Genomic DNA, 22,184 nt, shown 5'->3' on the forward strand with positions numbered 1-22,184 from the left:
TATTTCCCCTCCCTACAGAATCACGCTTCTGTCATAAATGAAGGATGAACTCTCCACCCCTCCCGCCTCCTGCTCCTACTAGCACCCTCCTATTTCCCTGCACGTCACGTCCTTCCTACTTCCAGCATCCCCCATGTTTGTAGTCCATGTTTGTAGTCCATGCAGCTCAGAAATAGCATACGGTTAAGAAATAGAATACAGCTCAGAAAATAGCATACAGTTAGGTGAAGAAAATAGCACTCTACCGTATGCTATTTCTGAGCTGCATGGACTACAAACATGGACTACAAACATGGGGGATGCTGGAAGTAGGAAGGACGTGACGTGCAGGGAAATAGGAGGGTGCTAGTAGGAGCAGGAGGCGGGAGGGGTGGAGAGTTCACCCTTCATTTATGACAGAAGCGTGATTCTGTAGGGAGGGGAAATATTAGAGGGGCGTGGAAATATTTGATAAAAGTAAAAGTGTCCCCCACCTACTGCCCGAAGATAGCTGGGATAGGCTCCAGCACCCCCCGCGACCCTAGTGAGGAGAAGCGGAACAGAAGATGGATGGATGGATGGATGGAAGTATAATACATGAAGAACGCTGATTTGTAAATGGCTTATAAGGACAATGAAACTGCCTTGCTGTTCTATTCTGTTAATATTTTTCTTTGTTGTTGTTGTTATCTTGACTGGAATTTCAACGGACTTAACAAGCGCAAATATATTTTTTCTCCCTTTGAGAGTTTTGTATATTGCAGTGCGAATAAAGGTTAAAAAAATAGAGACACCCGGACGGAGCATATTTTATCTACAGATTAATTTCCAGTCCGTTAGGTGGCGTAATGTTATTGAAGGTTGCTTGCCAACCGCCTTCCAAATCGCGATAGAAGAAGAGAATAGGAAGCTCCCTGGTAGAAAATGAAAAGAAGAAACTGTCTCTTTAGCCGCAATACAAATACAGCATGTCGGAATCATTGGACGCTTGCAGTTTACTGTCTTCATCTTCGCAGCTCGACCTCATGGATGAGGAAGTGGTAAATCAAACAATTGTTCGACATTAACTGTTCAGAATGTGGTAGGGTAGGACTGCTTGCTTCTGAAAAAAATCGCTTACTTTGTTTTTCTGGTATTCTTATGTGTCATATAAAAAAAAATAAGTGGAGTTGATCTTTGGTTTTTAAAACATTCAGCACTATTTTTTTTGTGGATTCAATATTTTGACACTGATCTTATTGTCCGATTGACTGAAGTATGTCAAGGAATCGATGACTTCCGCAATGTCTATTTCTGTCCAACATTTATTTATTTATTCCTCCCGACATTCAAAGCCACTGAGAGCCCAAACAGCTACCAAGCCGCTTCAGTGCCCCCATGCTCCAGTGTGTGTGCCACTAACAATGTGTGTTGGCTGTGTCCACAACTGTGACTGGCAAAATTTAGAGGACTATGTCTTCTTGTGTGTTCAATACATGACAATTAAAAGATGAATCTTCTTTATCACATTTGAGCCGTTCCAAAATTTACTTTTTTCAATAGTCTATCAGTATGTCACATTTAACTTAGAATTGATGATTATTAAAATTGACTATGAAATCTATTATGTATTATATTTGCCCACAGCAGAAAAACAGGTGTCGGGTGACAATATAGAAACATGCATCAGACACTTATGTTGAAAAATTATTTGAAAATGTTTATCTACCACTGTCTCTCTCACCACCCAATCTTATTTTCTTAGATTGACGATAAGGAATTCGACATTCCCCAAGTAGACACCCCCCCCACCTTGGAGAGCATCCTAAATGAGGTGAAGTATTACATTTAAATTCAGTCTTGCAGTTACAATCATGTGATGAATTAGAGGGGGAGAGTATCTTAAAGAGGTGCCAAACTTCTCACGTCCATCACCAAGTACTGCACTGCGGAAGACACCTCAACCCTCTGGAATTCCCTGGACCATGAAATCCGGAACTCTGACACACGCAGCTCATTTAAAAGTAAAACAAAATCCCACCTATTCAACATTTCCTAAAAGCACTTGTCAAACTTCTGACACCAAATACCAACCCCAAAAATATATTTTTCTCCAAGTTCCACAATAATGACCAACATTGAAGTACAGGAGCATAGTTAGCTGAAATGTTTATCAGAAACCAGACAGCATTTGTATCCCTTAAAATTATCATACACAACAGACGCTGCCCAAAGCACACCACTCACGACATCTCTCAAACCAGCCTTCTGATTGGCTCAGGCTAAAGCACTTCCAGGATGCACTTGGGATATGATTGACATGAGTGGTACATGTTTTTGTGTTAGTTGTATTTCATTGTTCCTTGTTTGGCGGCACGGTGGATGACCGGTTAGCACAATGACCTCACAGTGCAGAGGTCGTGGGTTTGATTACGGCTCCGGCCTTCCTGTGTGGAGTTTGCATGTTCTCCCCGTGCCTGCGTTGGTTTCCTCCGGGTACTGCGGTTTCCTCCCACATTTCAAAAACATGCATGGCAGGTTGATTGGACACTCTAAATTGCCCCTCGGTATGAGTGTGAGCGCGAATGGTCGTTCGTCTATGTGTGCCCTGCGATTGGCAGGCAACCTGTTCAGGGTGTAACCCGCCTACTGCCAGAAGACAGCAGTGATAGGCTCCAGCACCCCTCGCTACCCTTGTGAGGACAAGCGGTACAGATAATGGATGGATGGATGTTCCTTGTTTTGGTTGTTTCATTGTTTGCTAGTATGCTGTTTAGTTGATGTTGGCTGACAGTTTTGTTTTTGATGTAAAACCGTGACAGTACATTGTATGGTGACTAATGAGATGTCTCCATCGAGATTGTGTGATCAAGGAATTTGAAGTTAATGTTACTGCTTCCCCTGCTGTTCGAGTTTTCACAAAAGCCGTCAGGAGACTGACAATGACAATGCCATGTTCAATGGAGAACCTAGCCAAGTTATGTTTTGACATTCCTTCGCCCAATGATGCGTGCGCCATACTAATGTGTTAAATACAGAAATTGCACCTGCAATTGAGATGCACCCTTTTGTCATGAAAATACGGTAGTTGAAATATTCAGAGAAAAAAAAATCCAAAATTGTCCCAGACTAAATATGGAACACTACAAAAAATGTCCAAAAAAAATAAAATAAATTCTAACTCAAACAACATGGTTACATTACATTTGCCATGACAGTCAAGGCAAAACATTAAAAAAATATATATAATTCTACAGTAAGTCGAATTTTTCTTAGAGGAAAACGCAGAATAAAATTGTTTTCACATAAAAAGAACCATGTTTTTACGGCCAAAAGACGGGCTGTATCAAAGGGCGCAGCACCAGTTGTGGGTGCTATTTCTGTATTTAATACTTATACTGGGTGCGCTGCACTACGGGGCGCATGCTGGCTCGCGCATGCTGGCTCGCGCATGCTAGCTCGCTTGTGTTTTTTAAAAAATATTTTTGCAGTCTGTTGTCTAATCCTGTGATGTTTATTTGCTTGCAATAACATGAATGATAAGACAGACTATGGCATCATGGACAGCTGCCCTTTTGTCCAGCTTTCTCCTGCACCCTCACTAAAAAACGTAGTCACATAATGTATTTGTCACAGTCAATTTGAAGTATAGATGTCTCAGACTTTGGCCAGCAGGGTGTGCTAACATGCACTCTGAAATACCCCGATGGGATCAGGCTCAATGGTCGAGAGAGTTGCTCAGTCTGTATAATAGGCATTACAAGGCGCCTCGTTTGTTTTGAGGAAGATTTGGAACTTTAAAGTGAGCATTATGATCGCGAAAATACGGTAAATAAAAAATAATTTAAACCAAAATAAAAGTTTAAATACACAGGTCTTAATGTTAAATGCAAATGTATTGGATTTAGAAGTGTAATTGGGCAGTGATTCATTCATTTACAATAGAGGGAGCCCCAGGACCACTTGTGGTTCTTGTATCACACTTTGAGAATCATTGGCTTACGTGACAAGCCTTCCATTCACTTTTCATCCCCTTTTACTGTTAGCGTTCAGTGTTTTTTTCCCCCCCCTCTTTGTTAATGTACACTTGTGTAATGCATCTTGGAGCATTAAGAAAAGTGTGATACACACCTCCTTTATTATAGTATTAAAATTAGTAATTTAAAGAAGTACTCAACTCAAACCAGTTAGTTGCATATTGTACAAATGTACAAAAACTATGTTTCTCTTGACTTTTTTTTTTCATTTTTTTTGCAGCTCGAGGACGAGGAGGAACCCTTTGTGTTGGAAGATACCTGTGTGTTGAATACTGAAAATATTGATGCCCACTCCTATGATACTGCTTCTCTTGCCAGCTCTGACAGCGGGGACCCAGCTCACTTTAAACGGCACATGCACACACGCACACATTTACACTTTTCCATATCTGTACTATAATACTAATAAGTTGGTTACAGCATGTTGTTTGAAAAAAGTAGCATATTTTTCTAAATGAGAGTATTAACATTGTTTTTGTGCATGTTGAAATGTTTTGTTCTAAGGAAGAAGAAGGCAGTGGAATTGAAAGCAGCAGTTCATGGATTGGTTCTTCGACACAGCATGCTTCAGGGCATATCTGCACAGATTGTCTCGGCAGCGGTAATACTTAAGCATGCTCTTTCACATTCAGTATCGTTCATCTCCTGAAAAAAATGCTGTTGTGGATATAACAATATTCAGTTCAAGAAATGTAGTACAGGTTGTGTAATATAAATGTTCCTATGCTTTCAACATTGTTTTATTGTGGTTTCAGTTTTAATACAGTTTTGTTTTTGTATGTGATGTCACATACAATAGATCATGAACACTATTTTTGAAGGTTCTATGTTGTTGGAGAAGATCATTTATAGAGGCTGTGACCATACAATTACCGTATTTTCACGACCATAAGGCACACTTTAATGTCTCAGATCTTCCCCAAAACAGACCAGCCGACCTGTACTGCTGCGCGCCTTGTCTTATATTTATAGAATCAGAATCAGAATCAGAAATCCCTTTATTGTCATTGTACTCAAGTGTGCAACGAGATTAGAGAGCTCCCCTCTCCAGTGCAAAACAACAATAATTCAGATAAATATATAAAGTAGATAAATAAGAGAATAGTTAGTGTAATGGAAAATAATACTGAATAGGATATATAAAAACACCTCACGTTGCTGTTCTGCAAGGTAAGGGTGGTCGTGTGTGTGTGTGAGAGTTGAGAATGGAGATGGTTCTTGGAAAGAAACTGTTTCTCAGTCGATTGGTCCTTGATTTGATGCACCTGTAGCACCTGCCAGAGGGCATCAGGTCGAACAGGTGTGAGTTTGGGTGGGTATTGTCTTTGACGATATTGACGTCTTGTTCCTCCTGAAGTCGATGACGAGCTCCTTTGTTTTTGCAAAGCTGAGTTGCAGTCTGTTATTCTCGCACCAAGCCGTCAGTCTCTGGACCTCCTCTCTGTAGGCTGTCTCGTCACCTTCCGAGATCAGACTGACCACTGTCGTGTCGTCAGCAAACTTGACGATGGTGTTGTTACCGTGGGCCGGGCTGCAGTCGTAGGTGTAGAGGGCGTATAGGAGAGGGCTCAGCACGCATCCTTGGGGGGAACCGGTGCTCAGCGTACGGGTGGAGGACGTGTAGGGGCCGAGCAACACAGTCTGGGGTCTGTTGGTCAGAAAGTCCTTAATCCAGATGCGTGTGAGGGCAGGGAGGCCGAGAATGTCCAGTTTGGCAACAAGGATGTCCGGGATGATTGTGTTGAATGCCGAGCTGTAGTCCACAAAGAGCATCCTTGCATAGCTCTGCTGTTGTTCCAGGTGGCCCAGCACACACATGCTATTCACTCGAGCGACGGGCCTGTTGCCCCATTGAGCATTTCAGAGTGCATGTTATCACACCCTGCTGGTTGAGGTCTGTGTTTACTGTGGGCAGACTGTGACAATTAAATTCTGTGAATACCTCATTTGGTGTATGTGCGGGAAAAAGATGGACAAAAGGGCAGCTGTCCACTATACCATAGTGTGTCTGATCATTTATGTTATTGCAAGCAAGAAACGTCACAGGTGTAGACAAGAGATTGCAAAAAAAAAAACACTGCCCAAAGCACACCGCTCACATTTCTCTAAAGTCTAAACAGCCGATCGGAATGCCTCAGTACTTTTTTTTGTGTTATTTTTATTTCTTTTTGGGATATGAATGGCATGAGAGATGCATGTTTTGTGTTAACTGTATTGCTTTGTTTCATTGTTTGCTTGTGTGCTGTTCAGTTATAGTTTTGGTTTTGATTTAAAACCATGACTATAAGGAGTGTGGTCACTACTGACACCCCCCCACCCCCTCCCCGCCTGACAAGAGAGCTTTTATAGCAGTGCTTCTCAATTATTTCCTGTCACGCCACCCGTACCAAGAAGAAAACAATTCGTGCCCCTCCCACCACCAATTTTTTTACATTTCGTACTAATGTACATGTTCTTTGTATATTGATGTTAGATCAGGGGTCTTCAAACCTGTTCCTCGAGGGCCGGTGTCTTGCCCGTTTTCCACCTCTCCCTGGTGCAACACACCTGAGCAATCGTTATCTAGCTTCTGCAGACCTTGCTGATTATCTGATCATTTAAATCAGCTGTGTTGCAGCAGGGAGAGATGGAAAACCTGCAGGACACCTGCCCTCGAGGAACAGGATTGAGGACCCCTGTGTTCGATTGTCAATAAAAATAAATAAAAAAAACGAAAGCTAAATTGATTAGAAATATAATTTTGAGAACTATTATTGAGGATCTCGAAACTCAGTACTCTGTTGTGCAAATATTGATATGATAAATATTTACTATACTTTTTTTTTTAACTTCATTAACATTAACAAACCAAACACAGTTATAAATACGTACACAATATAGACAAGACAAAAAGAAGAGCCAGGGGGATTCGATATGAATAATATAAAGCAACAGTTTTAATGTTGATAAATATGTACTATACGTTCGAACCTCTTCGTCGTGAAGACGTCTTACGTTTCCGTGTTCCGGTCTGAGAGCGTCTGCTAAATTGCTAACGTAGCCATCGTCTAATTTTATGTTTAGATATGTAATGGTTGCAATCCAACATTTCTGTTCATAGCTGCTGGCTCTCTGCCCAAACGCGGTTCGAGTCAGACTTATCTTAAAAGTCGAGCGTCCATCGAAGCAATTCATTTTAGCAATTAGTACACTTAGCGCCTCCTTGCTCGCCTCCTTGTTTAGAACGCTACTTGTCAGTGGAGTCGTTTATTTGCCATCACGTAGCTTGTTGCTGTTGCTGTGCATGGACTTAAGTATAGTTCAAATAAAGTCTTTTCTGCTGCGGCGCAAGATAGCTTGGCGCAGAGCATTTAAGTAGCGGCGAAAGAAATCACTTCCGGGACAACGAGCAATAGGGCGACACTTTTTTCTTTTAATCAGTACTCATCATATCTTATCGCTCCATACTGATAGCCATTAATCAGTACTGCGTGACCTGCTGCGTGAACTAGTGGCACAAACAGCTTTGACGAGCTCAAACTCGCGTTGTTTGAGATTGCCATTTTCGGTCTCAAAACGATGCATCGTTCAGCCGTACTACGGCGGGTAAAAAAGCATGTTCCCCTGGGTCCCACGCGCCCCCCTCAGCATCGCACCGCGCCCCCCTACTATTTGAGAATCACTGTTTTATAGCGTTAATGGAATTACCATTGACGAAGACGCCTCTCTTCGAGTGAGGCACGGGATGGCATGCGCGGGCTGGCATGCGCGGGCTGGCATGCGCGGGCTGGCATGCGCGGGCTGGCATGCGCGGGCTGGCATGCGCGGGCTGGCATGCGCGGGCTGGCATGCGCGGGCTGGCATGCGCGGGCTGGCATGCGCGGGCTGCCATGCGCGGGCTGCCATGCGCGGGCTGCCATGCGCGGGCTGCCATGCGCGGGCTGCCATGCGCGGGCTGCCATGCGCGGGCTGCCATGCGCGGGCTGCCATGCGCGGGCTGCCATGCGCGGGCTGCCATGCGCGGGCTGCCATGCGCGGGCTGCCATGCGCGGGCTGCCATGCGCGGGCTGCCATGCGCCTCATAGTGGGGCATATTTAGTGTCTGTGTGTTAAATACAGAAATAGCACCCACAACTGATGCTGTGCCCTTTGATATGGTGCGTCTTTTGGTCGTGGAAATGCGGTACCTATCTTCATAGTTGAAAAATTGTTAAGAGACATTTTTTTCAAAACATTTTCCAAATCCTATGATTTCAGCCTCACAGAAAGTAGATATTTTGTAATTTCTGTAGCATTTTATTAAACTAGATTGATGAAATTTCCTGTTGGATCAAAAGAAGACAGTTGCAGACATCTTTACTTTGGAAAACGATGACCAACATTTTTTCCTTTTTTCCAAACCATTAACTGAATCATAATAAATTTAAGTAAAAGGAATTGTCATTTTAATCTATTGCAAAAATAATCCTTATTTGCTGTCGCAATATGAATAACCGTAAATGGACGTTAAATCTGAAGTAGCCAAAATAGCAGCCCTTCGCAGTAATATTTACCCAAGAAGTATCTCATTTCAAAAAACATTGCTGAGTACCAGTGGTAGTATCAGTGCCTCTCATGGAATATTTTTTAATTATTGTTTATTTAGTTTTGTTTCATCTTGAAACAATACCAAATAAGCAGCAATATTTTTTTTAAAAAGAGTCAACTGGAAGAAAAAAAAATTGCGATACATTTTAATGCAAACCTTTTTCTATTAACTTATTTGTTTACATTTTGCAACAATGGATAGAATAAATTAATGTAAATATATTCGATAGTGAGAGCCCCACTAATTTGTGTATCAAGATCAGTTGTTTTCATTGTGTGTCCTGTTGATCCTCCCTTTGAGTTGTTGAGGCGAAGAAGGAAACAACTGAATTTATTGAATTGATTTTTGTTTGACTTCTTTTTGCAAAATTTAACCCGACATTGTAGAACTACCGGATCACTGAAGCGCTAACGCATGTGTTGCTGTAGTGAAACATTTGTATCTTTCCTCAGGACAAAGTTGATGCTGGATTACCAACAGCAATAGTGAGTATTGGTTTTTGCAATTCTTGAAAGAGAAAGTATAATCGGGTCTTGTTAATTGTGCACAGGCATATTTAAAATAAATAAAGCACATTAAGGCCTGTTCCTGTACCCAATGCCTTCACTGCACACAATCATTTCATTAGACTGGCCCATCGAATGTGCCGGAATTGAAATCGTAGGTGCATGGCATTGCAATGTCACAGATTTGTAATCAGTCTGGGTACAAATTTTTCCTTGCCCATGTGTACTTCTATGTATTCTAATAATATAGCTCTGTTGACCTGGGCAATACACTTGTTCTTGAACATCATTCTATATCCTGTATGATTATATAACAGAAAAAGAGCAATTGCAATCTAGTCTATTAACTGTTGGATATAGTATTTGATCTGTTTTTTTAGTCTGAATCGCCCAATTGCAATTTTTTTTCAAAGCCGACTTGGGCCATTTTCATAGGTCGCGTATATCAGTCATTGACATCATCCGGAGCCCAAAATGCGCGCCGCGTAGGCGGAGGGAGACTGCTGGCAGCTGGGAGATCGAATATGCAAAGTTGTTTTGAGTAACAGTATTGACTTTATATTTTACTTTAAGAATCCTTGCCTCATCATTACCCCCCAAATATTGTATTTCTACCTCCTATCGAACCACTCCCCTTATGCCTGCACGATATGCGGTTTTAACATCGCGATTGCGATGTGCGCATGCGCAATAGTCACATCGGAAGATGTGCGATGTTTCTATCTTTTTTTTTTTTTCTAGAACACGGAAACGTTTGGTTTGTTTCATAAAAGCAGCACGCTACAATATGCTCTATATCAGCCATCACCAAATGGCGGACCGCGGTCCGGATCCAGACCGACAGATGGTTCGGACCGGACCCATGACCAATCTATGATGATTTTTTATTCGGGCGCATTCGCAAACATTGATGCTGCAATTCTAGTTAATACGGCAAAGGCGTCACTGATTTTAGCCAATCAAATCTTTTGTTTACGACCCACTGCCAAATGCGCAGCAGACCGGAAGAGAGTGCTGCTGACAGTGTGCCTTGCTATAACGTAAGCAAGGTCGATGCGTGTTGTTTTAAATTAATGGACGGAGAAATTTAGTTTTGTTCTGGCTGCAGCCGATTCAAAACCAGTGTGCATCATATGCTCCGAAACCGTCGCAACATTGCGAAGCGCCACTACGAAACAAAGCACCGCCCTTTTCTGCAAAGTTATCTGCTGAAGTTTGAGGTGAGCGCACGCAAAAACATCGAACTTCGAGTGCAGTATAACAGATTTTTACATTTTCGTTTACAGCCCAGCGGCATGCAAACAAATGTTCACGAAAAGTAAACTAAAACATTCAGTGATGGAGAAGTTGTGAAGGAGTGATTAAATGCGGTTGCACAAACATTATTTAAAGGTAAACACAAAGCCCAGATGTGTGAAATAATCTACCAAATCCCAATGGCCCTGAATCCGTTCCAACCCAGATTTAAATCACTGGCAGGCCAGTCACAAACTTATTTTTCTCATTAAGAGAAGTTAAAAAAAATATTCAAAAGAAAAGGTGGTGTCAAAGCTCATTTTGAATTAGTTTTTCATGAGGACAGCCATTTTTATTAATTGTGTACTGAACATGTTGACCTGTTTTACTTGGATAATTAGGCTTTCCGTTTTTTTTAGGTTGATAACTCGTTGATTTAAGAAAAAAGGTAAAAGATGTTAACTCAATGCTTAGCACTTGATATATTTCTACAGGAGATATTTTACAGTTTTTTTTTCTGGAAGTGGCACCCTTAAGTTCCTTGAGCCACATTTTCTTGAATGTGAAATAATCGCCTTATATTTGTTTGACTGGCAAAGGTGTTTAATGGGAACATTGCTAAATATTTTGTATATAAGTGCGCTCTGTTAAAAATGACTAAATATTGAAACCATATAAAAATGGAACATAGGCTAGACATTATGGGAAGTTGGACTGTGGCTCGGACCTTTTAATTGTAAGAAATTTTAGTCGTGGACCTCTGTGACTTTTAATTGAATACCTCTGGTCTACATTGTAGAGACGACACAGACCGTCTTGCTCACCCCCACACTAACTAGTCAACCCCCCCAGCAGGAGAAACGTAAACGTTCCACTCCTGTGCGGCAGCGCCTCCTCGGGGGGCATCGGCAGAAGTGACGCGGGAGCTGACTCGCAAACGTGGCGGTCATGCAGTTATTTTGTTTTATTTTTGTGTTTAGCGAATCAAAATATGTAAATAGAACAGCCAGGGGTAAAAACAAACACAGAGGCAAAGAAATATATTTGAAAAATACGTGTTAAGCGTGACGTCATTAGCAAGCGCGCACTCCGAAGGATCCCGTCCACATCTAGCTACGCATCCGTATCTAGTACCGACAACGACAGCAGAAGTGGCAAAATATGGAGTTATTTCGGCCACAAAAAAGAATATGCAACACACAAAAAACCCTCTGCCGACAGTACCTCGCCGTTGTTGCTGCTACACGAGGTAATACAACAAACCTGTCCGACCATTTGAATCGCTATTACAAGCCCCCATATAACCAGTTCAGACTCATTTGTAGGACCCGATGTAAAACCATCTACTCAAAAAACAATGACAGACGCCTTTATTATAACACCTTATGATAAGAAGTCCAAACAGCATTGAGAAATCACGAATGCAATAACTTTTCACGGGGCGAAAGTGAAACCAATCAACACCTTTACGAAAGAGAGGTATAAAAAAAATGATCCGCACGCTTGACAAAAGGTATAAAATGCCGTGACGCACGTATTTCTATCAAGTGGCCATCCCAGAGCTGTATAACAAACAAAGCAAAGTCTTCCCAAACAGAGCTATTTGAGTCTTCTGGTGAAACATTTTCTAATTTCAAACTCGCAATGTACATTGCAGCCTCCCCAAAAATCGCAATGTCACTTTTTTCCAATATCGAGCAGCCCTAACTCCCCTGCAGAAAAGCCCCAATGCGCTGCACTACATTTACTACCGTGCACACAGTCATGAGTGACGTGATCTCTTCTGCGGATGTGTAACACCTTTGAACATAATATTTTCAAACATCAGACAGACCAAGTATACATTTATAATGTAACTTGAAAGGTTACACAGAAACCTTTTTCACAAGATGGCCACATTTCTCAGCAGTGTTAAGTAGGGGTGTCCTGATATATTTTTCACTTCCGATCCGATGCCGATATTGCGGCCAAGAGTAATGTCCGATACCGATGTCGTCCGGTACGATATTAGCAGGCATTATATATGCTGTAATTTATTTTTTGAGAATGAATTGTTGGAAGTGACTTGATCAAGTTAAACCATTAAACCGAATCACTCACAAAAGATGCTCTTCCCACCAGCCATGGCCGTTATTCCCTGAAGTATTAATGCCTATTATGACAGTAACAACGCCGTCTTTGCGATCCATCCATTCATTTTCTGAAGCACTAAACTTCACCAGGGTCGAAGTGTGCAACAGGTTTTGTTGTTTGTTGTCGTCTGCTCAAAATCGGACATCAAAAACTGACGATGAAAAGTTCACTTTATGCTGCGTTTTAGGCCTCACGTACAGTTGCATTGATGCGTGGAGAATCTGAGCAGGTAGCCAAGTTTAAGTGATTAGTAAAACGCAATAGTCCCGGACATAGCGATTTCCCGCTTGTTCTTATTCCAAATAAATGTGGAGGCTTCACAGATACGGCTTGCATATTTTCCTTAGCTCCGTATTCCCGCTTTTGTTTACACAACCAGAGCCAGAGCCGAAAGCAATGTATGGAGAGATGTTAAAAGTGCTCGTCAACTCGTCAATTTGTACTGTAAATCAATGCCGATTAAGTCCACGCTATTTTAATACCCAGCAGCAAAGGTGTAAAGACAGTTAAAAGGAAAAGACACAGCCGTTCGTTCTCATCCCGGAGGGCCCACGACGGTCGGGCTGGCTGACCACCGAGGTGAGCATGGCTGCGAATCTCATTCAACTGAATGACAGTACTGCGTGCACGCGTGATTTTCGTTTTCTTTTACCGTAAACTTCAATATTTTTTTACATATATGGTGACTCCCACACTTCTCCTGCCCGTTTGCAGGAATGGTTGTTTTGATCACATGGGCTATGCACGCTCGCTCTTGACGCTGCCGGATACAAGAACATCAGTGGATTCTCAAATGGATTTCTTGTCTATGAGTGCTAATTTCGGATCTTGTGGATGTAGTCCGATACAGATCTATATGCAAATATCGGATCAGGACACCCCTAGTTTGAAGTGCAGTATCTTCTTTTTATTCTAATTAATTCTATTTTATTAATATGAAGTGTATTTGAATATTTATTTAGATATTTTAGGGTGTATTAAAGGGTTAGTTCCGATTTACTTGGAAATTCAGGTTACAGCATAGGAACAGAATTTGTTCATAAATTGAGGACTTCCTGTATTCACTTGACAGAGTGAACTCCCATGATTAACACTCAACTCTTTTGAAGTCTTGACTTTCCCATTGTCGAATTGGACATGAAATATAACACTTGCGAATGAGCTCTGTAGTCTATTCATTAGATTTACTCATCATTTTATTGAATCATTTAATGTTGTTATTGTATATCTTGTCTTCAGACAGTTGCAGGTGTGATTGTTGTGGGAACATCTCATGGTCTGGCTTTGGTCTTTGGTAAGCCAAATCTAGAATTGTAATTGTTCTGCTCGTTCCCATCCCATCAGGGATTAAAATAGCATAAAAAATGTGTACCATGTGTTCATGAGCCTGGTTTTGATGATAACATTCCTCTACAGATAACAACCAAGCATTAAGGCTCTGTCTTGGAACAAAAACAACTGGTGCGGAGTTCGGCGCAATCTCTGCCCTCAGCATCAACAATGATTGCTCAAGACTTCTCTGTGGGTTTGCGAAAGGACAGGTAAAATCCTAATCATAAAGGATTTTCTTTTTTTGCATTATCAAATCTGACGGCCGTACTCACTGGTCATAGGTTCGCAGTTGTTTTTTGGTAAAGTGCTTATCTATGGAATCCAGTCGTAAAGGAGCTTAAATCGATTACTGCGACTTGAGTGACCAGATGCAATATTTTCTGACATGATGCATGAGGTCAGTGTGGTCAGACATCTCATAGATATTGTCATGTTGAAATAAAGACTTTTTTTCTTTTTTCTTTTTGTTTTTACACAACACTGGTTGCATCATCCCGATTTTCTTAAAGATATTTCACTGACACAACATACAATTCATCATGTTTTTATGATTCACCTTTAATAATAATTGCTTGGTGTCTTTTTTCTGACAAGATTACCATGTGGGATCTTGCCAATGGGAAACTTCTTCGAACTATCACTGACGCACACCCTCCAGGCACAGCAATTCTGCATGTAAAGGTAAGCCACAATACACATCCTTTGCAACCAATTTGTTTAAAGACTTGTAAGTTGAAGAAATTTTGCTTGAAACTCATTTCAAATGCTTGTCCTTAAATATTGCTTTTCACTATATTCCACATTATTACAGAAAATTATATAAAATGTCCACTTGTCCATCCGTTTCCTATACTGCTTGTCCTCATTAGGGTATGTGCGCTGGAGCTTATCAAGGTTATTATAGTTTTGGACTTTTAATTATAGGAAATAGTTAGTTTTTATTTATTTTTTTAAAAATATGTAATTAGCTTTAATTAGTTTGTTAGTTTTAGATGATCAAAAACGCTTAGTTTGAGTTAGTTTTATGATTAGTTTTTAAATTGTGTTTTACTTGTCTGCAACAATCAAGGAGCACCATGATCAGTCTTGTGTCGTGGAAATTCAACAAAACACATTACTTTTACATTTTTACAATAGATGGTACAGTTGAACAGTGCATAATACTGCTTCTAAAGTTAGATTAATGCATGCACGCAAATTATAATAAAGCTAGGATGCCTTGTTTGCCAACTTCTAAAGTGGATTTGTGGCTTGAATTATCGTTACAGTATGAAAAGAACTGGCCAGCAAAGATGGGCCATTTTTGAGTAACAAGCTCAGTTTATATATTTGTTGATCAGGAAACTCAAATTAGTTATCATTATCTTTTTTTATCCATTCATTTTGGAGAAATTAGGAAATAACTCACGACTTGAAAAAACAGCTACTTTTAATACAATACAATACAATACAACTTTATTTATATAGCGCATTTCACAACAGCTGGCGCTGTAACAAAGCGCTTTCCATAGGAATATGGCCACGCCCCCCTCCGCTCTCTCCATGTTTTACTCCAAGTCATTGAAGGGACCGATTACAAACTCTCTATTGTAAAACATTGTACTTTCATTGCTTATAACGTCCAAAAACTTTCATCAATTGGCACCAAAATTCAGGTGGACATCCCTACCTATGACCACTTCAACATATCAAAAGGCTTAACCTTTCCATGACTGATTTATATGAGAATGAGGAACTGTGGAAGTGAGCAGGCACTTAGATTATGCTGTTAGGACGTGGCTCACTGCTTCTTTGCTGATCAATTTGAGGACTCACGGCATAAAAGCACCAGTCAGGATATTTAGAGGCTGAAGTTGGAATGAATAGACATGCACATTTATTTGGATTTTTTCAAACTACAATACGGCGTCCAATTTAAAACTAGACAGATGAAATGATACGTTCCAATGCGGTCACACTCGGCTGTGGAGTCGGCCTCCTCGCTGGAACTTTTTGTACATGTAAGAGCACATGCCGCTCCATGATGCGCACTGTACCAGCTAGCAGTGTTTGAGAGGTCTTTATCTGAAATCGACGCCCGCTCGTTCTCACACCGAAGCTGGTGGCTGCAGCGGTGTCGGACAATGCATGCGACTGGTTGGGAGGCAACCCCTCGACATGAAGATGCTGACTGGCTGGACAGGAATGCAATAATTTTGTTGCGCTAATGCCTTTTGTTTTAACATCCTGATGCTAACTGTTTCTATTAGCCGTGCCATTATCTACTGTTAGCCGGGGAGTGGTAAATATCCGTGCTCACCTGCTGGCTGTCCCCTGCCAGCCACCGTTGATATGACTTTAGCGTAGTTAAATGATCGAAATGTAACCAGTCGGGGTTCGTGTACGCGTTCATGCTCTTGTCTGCTTCAGTCTGTGTAAGTGGAGAATCAATCTGCACAGTATTTTGGATTTTGTGAAGGTGATCACATGAGCTCACGTTTGATGCCAATAAATCCAAACTATTGTGCAGAACGCTTTTAGACATTTTAGACATAGAATTGGACACAAGTAGTAATGTGCATTTAAGCTTTGATAGCGACCCGTCGTCGTTTTACACAACAAAACTGACCAAGTAAGAACTATTATGCTTGCCTCCCTGCTGTGACGAAGACAGCGGAGACCGGAAAAAATAACAAACCAAGCTCTAAAAGGGGGTGTGCCGATTTGTTGTGAATCTCACCAAAACGGAAACCTTAAATCACTTCTGTGATGTTGCGACCATACAACACTCGTCAAACCAACTATTCTCTTATTTTCTTTTTGAACTTCTCAGCCCAGCTCAGTAACATCAATGTACATGTTCAGCATACCACATGCCATTTTCTTTCTCTTGAAATAATTGAAAAAAAGAATTCTAATGGAATTACCGTATTTTCGCGACAATAAGGCAGACTTTTAAGTCTTATAAATTCCCCGGAACAGACAGGTCGTCCTTTGGTGCAACACAACTTGTGTATAGACCAAGACCCATAGATTTGTACACGTGCTATCTACTCGAGCAACGGCCAATGCCCGTTTGGGCATTACAGGGTGCATGGTAGCACACCCTGCTGCTTAAAGTCTGAACTATTGTGCTTTGGATTGACTGTGACAAATAAATTATCTGAATACATCTTTTGGTGATGGTTTGAGTGTCAGTTAGAACGGACCAGTATGTGCTTGCGGAAGAAAGCTGGACAAAAGGGCAGCTGTCCACGATGTCGTAGTCTGTCTTATCATTCATGTTATTGCAAGCAAGAAACATCACAGGTTTAGACAACAGACTCTACAACAGACTCTGCAAAGAAAAACAAACAAAAAAAACACACTGCCCAAAATACACTACTCACATCTCTCTAACCAGCCATCTGATTGGCTGAGGCTGATGGGCTCCCAGAATGCATTGCAATACTCTTTTTGTGTTATTTTTCTTTCTTTTTGGTATATGAATGGCATGAGAGATGCATGTTTTGTGTTAATTGTATTTGTTTCATTGTTTGTTTGTATGCTGTTCAGTGATAGTGTAACGTCCGAGTTTAGGGGCTTTCTAAAATCTCGTCAACAATAATAGGAACTTAAAACCAACTTGGGAGCGGCGCCCGTTTATTCTGCAACAGTTCAACACACCAACCCACACTTTTTTCCGTTGCACCACTCTGACGTCACCACAAACCAGTCATAATGAACAGAGACTAGAGCACATTAACCACTCCTAAGCCTACATGCAACCCCCCTTACAAAGGAAATGTCCCCATTTCCACAACCTGGGTGAGAATATGAAACCTCAAGTATGAGAAAGAAAATCAAAACACCACAAAGAGCAGACGTAAAAAAATATTACATAAAAAATAAACACCAGTAATAGCAGAAAGCAGCATCAGTGCATTATAAACTGGAAGAACTGTAAACATTTCACGCCACCTCCTCCAGAACATTGGGGTGCGACCCACGTAACACATTTTTTAAAATTTTTTTTATCGTTTCTAGTTCACAACAAAATCAGCAGGGTGTGCAGGTGCACGTATCGGCCTCTCAACACGGGTGACGCCAGCTGTAGCCCTTTTTAGCATGTCCCCAGGCGGCACAGATGGGCCCACCTCAGATCCCAAACCATAGCACACGCCAGACCCCGAGGCACACGATCCAGTGAGAGAAGCACTCCCGAGTGGCGTGGAACGCGGGGACAGGGGCCTGGGAGCTGTCGAAGGGCCGTCAAAGGGAAACACCTCTGGCAGGGTGTAATGTCGCAGCCTGTCATAATGGACAATCAGCAGCGGGGGCTCATCCTCAAACGGGCTACAAAGCTGAGAGGTAACCCCCACCTCGTCTTCCATGTCCATCCGTCGTCGGACCTGGTAGGGCCCTTTCCAGTGGGTGGCCATTATTCGTCAGCTCTCTGCTGGAACAATCAGCCACACTAAGTCCCCCACCTCGTATGGCTCGTGTCTTACTGTGGTGTCATAATAGGACTTCTGGCTCTTGCTCGCCACACGATTGTTCTCCCGCATTTTACTGAAAGCCGTGTCCAAGCCTCTGAGCAGAGAGCTAGCAAAATCCTCTGGAGACCCGGAGCTATACTCACTCAGTGCCGGAGGACCCAACACCATGTCCAGAGGGGTCCTGGCCTCCCTGCCATGTATGACAAAGTACGGTGTAAACACCGTACTGGAATGCACGCTGGTACTGTATGCGAACGCCATTTGGTACAGGAAGAATCCCACTCCCCCTCACAGCATAGTAGAGACTTCGCCAGTTGATCAATCAAAGTGCGGTTGAACCTCTCAACCATTCCGTCCCACTTAGGCCGTGGTGTGTGTCTTCTTCACGCCCAACTTCCTACATAGATCCTGCACAATGTCTGATTAGAATTGCCTGACCATGTCTGTGTGCAGGGTTTCAATCACTCCATGTTCCAGTATCATTGTTCATGTGTACTCAAACCGCAAGCATGGGTTCAGAGCCATCCCGTCAGCCAGTCAGAGAACCTGTCCTTGCTGCTCACACCTGCGTACACCCCTCTCAGACGCAGATTCAGGCCACCACAAAGACTGTGAAAACCTGGCATGAGACCGCCATGAGTGAATTACAGGACTGCTTTCAAGACACAGACTGGGACCTCTTTGATCATCAGGACCTTGATGTTTACACACAGTGTGTGCTGGACTACATCAAGTTCTGCATGGAAACTGTGTCCCTGAACAAGACCATTTGGACTTTCCCAAACACAAAACCCTGGATGTCCAGCCAGGTTCGCTCACTCCTCAAGGCCCGTTATACTGTCTTCTGGTAGGGTGACAGAGCTCTGTACAGTGTGGCTCGTGCTGACCTGAAAAAACTCATTGAGCTAGCCAAAACGGATTTCAAGAGGAGGCTGGAGTCCCACCTTGACAGCAACAGACCACAGGAGGTGTGGCAGGGTCTACAGAGCATCACCAAATACAGAGGCAGTAGCACAAACAGTGCACAGGATTATTGGCTGCCCCGTCTCTGGCGGAGGAGCTAAACTGCTTCTTTGCTCGCTTTGACTCACCCCAACTCCCACACCCCCGCACTCCATGCCTCAACACCCCTCACTTATCTTAGAGGAACACGATGTGAGGGGTGCGCTCCTGGCAGTAAACCCCAGGAAAGCTACTGCTACGTCCAAGTCCTCAGAGCACGTGCCCACAATCCATCACATGTTTTTTGCAGGATCTTCAACCGTTCCCTGGCTCAAGCAGTCATTCCCTCCTGCTTGTAAACTTCCACCATTATTCCTCTTGCCAAAAAGTCAACCACAACCCACCTAAACGACTACCGTCCTGTTGCTCTCACACCAGTCATCATGAAATGCTTTGAGTGACTGGTCCTCCAGCTCATCAGAGACTGCCTTCCTCCCACACTGGACCACAACCAGTTTGCATACCGGGCTAACAGATCCACTGAGGACGCCATCGACACTGCTCTGCATGTTGTGTTGGACCACCTGGAACAACAGCAAAGCTATGCCAGGATGCTCTTTGTGGACTGCAGCTCGGCATTTAACACAATGATCCCCAATATCCTCATCACCAAACTGGACATTCTCGGCCTCTCTGCCCTCACACGCACCTGGATTAAGATTTTCTGACCAACGGACCACAGACTGTGACGCTCGGCCCCTGCTGTCAGGTTTAAATGCCCTGACGCCTTTTTTAGACTGAAATAACTCACTGAAGGTGGCTGAAAATCAGAAATAAATCAGGCAAGGTTTTCGTTTTTACCGGTCGCGAACGGGGAGAGAGATGCAGCGGAGAAGACAAAGCGTCTTGCTTAGTTCAGCCCTGCACACTTCTCTCTCTCGTCTCTCATCCCGCCACGTCTTCTTTTATTAGAGCTTGACTCCTGGAAGCAGGTGGTTAACTGACAATGCAGGTCTGTTTTAGACTAAACTGATTACCAGAAGACTGGAGAGTAACTGACAATGGCTCCAGTAGGCAGGAAATCATAACTCACAATGAAAGCCTAAAGCAAAAAAGTGCGTGTGTGTGTGTGTGTGTGCTAAAGCAAAAATGTGTCTATGTGTGTGTGTGTGTGTATGCAATCATTACTGATACAAGTAGTATATAAAAACATGATTAGAAATACACAAACAGATTACATAAAGTTACTTGAAGTTATTGTGATCTTCAGCTTATCTTACACCTGCACATCCTCCACTCGAACGCTGAGCACCGGTTCCCCTCAAGGATGCGTGCTGAGCCCTCTCCTGTACGCTCTCTACACCTATGACTGCAGCCCGACCCACGGAAACAACACCATCGTCAAATTTGCTGACGATACGACAGTGGTCGGTTTGATCTCAAAAGGAGATGAGACAGCTTACAGAGATGAGGTCCAGAGATGAACGGCTTGGTGTGAGGAGAACAGACTACAGCTCAATGCGGCAAAAATGAAGGAGATCGTCATCGACTTCAGGAGGAACAAGACTGTGCCACCCCGCCTCTACATCAAAGGCGTGTGTGTGGAAAGGGTGCACACATTCAAGTTCCTGGGAGTAGAGATCTCCGATGACCTCTCCTGGACAGACAACAGTACAGCAGTGATAAAGAAGGTCCACCAGCGTCTGCACTTCCTGAGAGTCCTCAGGAAATTTAACCTGGACAAGAAGCTGCTGCTGGCCTTCTACCACTCGTCCATCGAGAGCCTGCTGACGTATTTTATCTCTCCCTGGTACGGCAGCTGCGCAGAGGCAGACAGTGTGGGGCTCCAGAGGACAGTCAAAACAGTGCATAGGATTATTGGCTGCCCTCTCCTCTCCCTGTCGGACATCTACACCACCCGGTGCCTCAGCAGCGCTCTCAATATCATCAAAGACAATACTCACCCGAGCTCACACCTTTTCGACCTGTTGCCCTCTGGCAGGCACTACAGGTGCATCAAGACACAGACTAACGGACTGAAAAACAGTTTCTTCCCGAGAGCCATCTCCATGCTGAACTCTCACACACACCTACCCTTACCTTGCAGAACAGCCACATAGTGTTTTTATTTATCACATTTTTTATTTATTTTCTATTTAATTATTTAATCTTTAATCACTCTAATTTATAAATGTAATTAAATTATTATTGTATTTGCACTGGAGAGGGGAGCTCACTAATCTTGTTGCACACTGAGTACAATGACAATAAAGGGCTTTCTGATCTGTTTCTGATATAGCTCTTAAAGAGGTGCTCAGTAGACAGTCGTGGCCCGTTGATCCTGCCTGGCATATAAATTGACAAACTTGGCAAAATAGTTCGCGACTACCAGCACATAACGGCTACCTCTTGACGTGACAGGCAATCCCAATATGTCAGCCGCCACACGCTGGAAGGGGCTCTCGGTCTGAGTCGTCCTCATGGGGGCACGGTGTCGTGGCACCGGAGACTTCCTTCTTTGGCATGCATGACACTGGTCGCAACTTGCACGAATGTCACGCTGCATGCCTGGCCAAAAACAAGCACTCCGGGCATGTGCTAGGACCCGTTCATGGGCTTGATGAGCCGTGAGAGGGCCCCCGTGCATGTGTCGGAGGGGCTCTGGGACCAGAATAGCAGGGACAACAATCTGAGTAATCTGTTCCCCCTGTGGCTGCCGAACCACTGTGCATATCAGTCCATCCATCAGGGACAGCCGGCGGAAATCATACCACAGTATCCTCAGACTCCAATTAACACCCCGAATCTCCGTCTGACAAGGTCTTTCGCCAGCCTCCAGCCAGGACAAAACCCTTCCAAGGTCCTTGTCTCGTTCCTGGAGCTCCCTGATGGTAGTCCCATCATCCGACAAGGTGAAGATCAGGGCCCTGTCTGTAGGAAGCGGCGCATCTGAAGACCCGAGACCGGAGTCGAGCCCGGACGCTGGGACAGCATCACTGTCCAGGGAAACCTGGGT

The 22,184-nt window shown here is 43.1% G+C and overlaps 1 protein-coding gene across 5 annotated transcripts in view; it reads left to right on the forward strand.

Moving 5' to 3' along the window:
* The first annotated feature begins 477 nt into the window (after positions 1-477).
* Positions 478-22,184, forward strand: part of vps8 (VPS8 subunit of CORVET complex) — a 117,772-nt gene continuing 96,065 nt past the window's right edge. For 2 of the 5 annotated variants that reach the window (XM_088304109.1, XM_088304111.1), the window contains exons 1-8: positions 484-1,019; positions 1,724-1,792; positions 4,216-4,346; positions 4,500-4,596; positions 9,015-9,047; positions 13,677-13,731; positions 13,854-13,978; positions 14,364-14,450. In XM_088304109.1, coding sequence (XP_088160235.1) covers positions 948-1,019; positions 1,724-1,792; positions 4,216-4,346; positions 4,500-4,596; positions 9,015-9,047; positions 13,677-13,731; positions 13,854-13,978; positions 14,364-14,450 — 669 coding nt within the window. In that variant the 5' untranslated portion in view covers positions 484-947. Of the gene's footprint in view, positions 1,020-1,723; positions 1,793-4,215; positions 4,347-4,499; positions 4,597-9,014; positions 9,048-13,676; positions 13,732-13,853; positions 13,979-14,363; positions 14,451-22,184 lie in introns of all 5 variants that reach the window. The other 3 variants (XR_015845003.1, XM_088304112.1, XM_088304110.1) reach the window with 3 other exon arrangements.

The sequence above is a fragment of the Idiotropiscis lumnitzeri genome, chromosome 9 (assembly GCF_059441095.1).
Source record: "Idiotropiscis lumnitzeri isolate Australia: NSW breed Sydney's pygmy pipehorse chromosome 9, RoL_Ilum_1.0, whole genome shotgun sequence".
Taxonomy (NCBI): Eukaryota; Metazoa; Chordata; class Actinopteri; order Syngnathiformes; family Syngnathidae; genus Idiotropiscis; species Idiotropiscis lumnitzeri.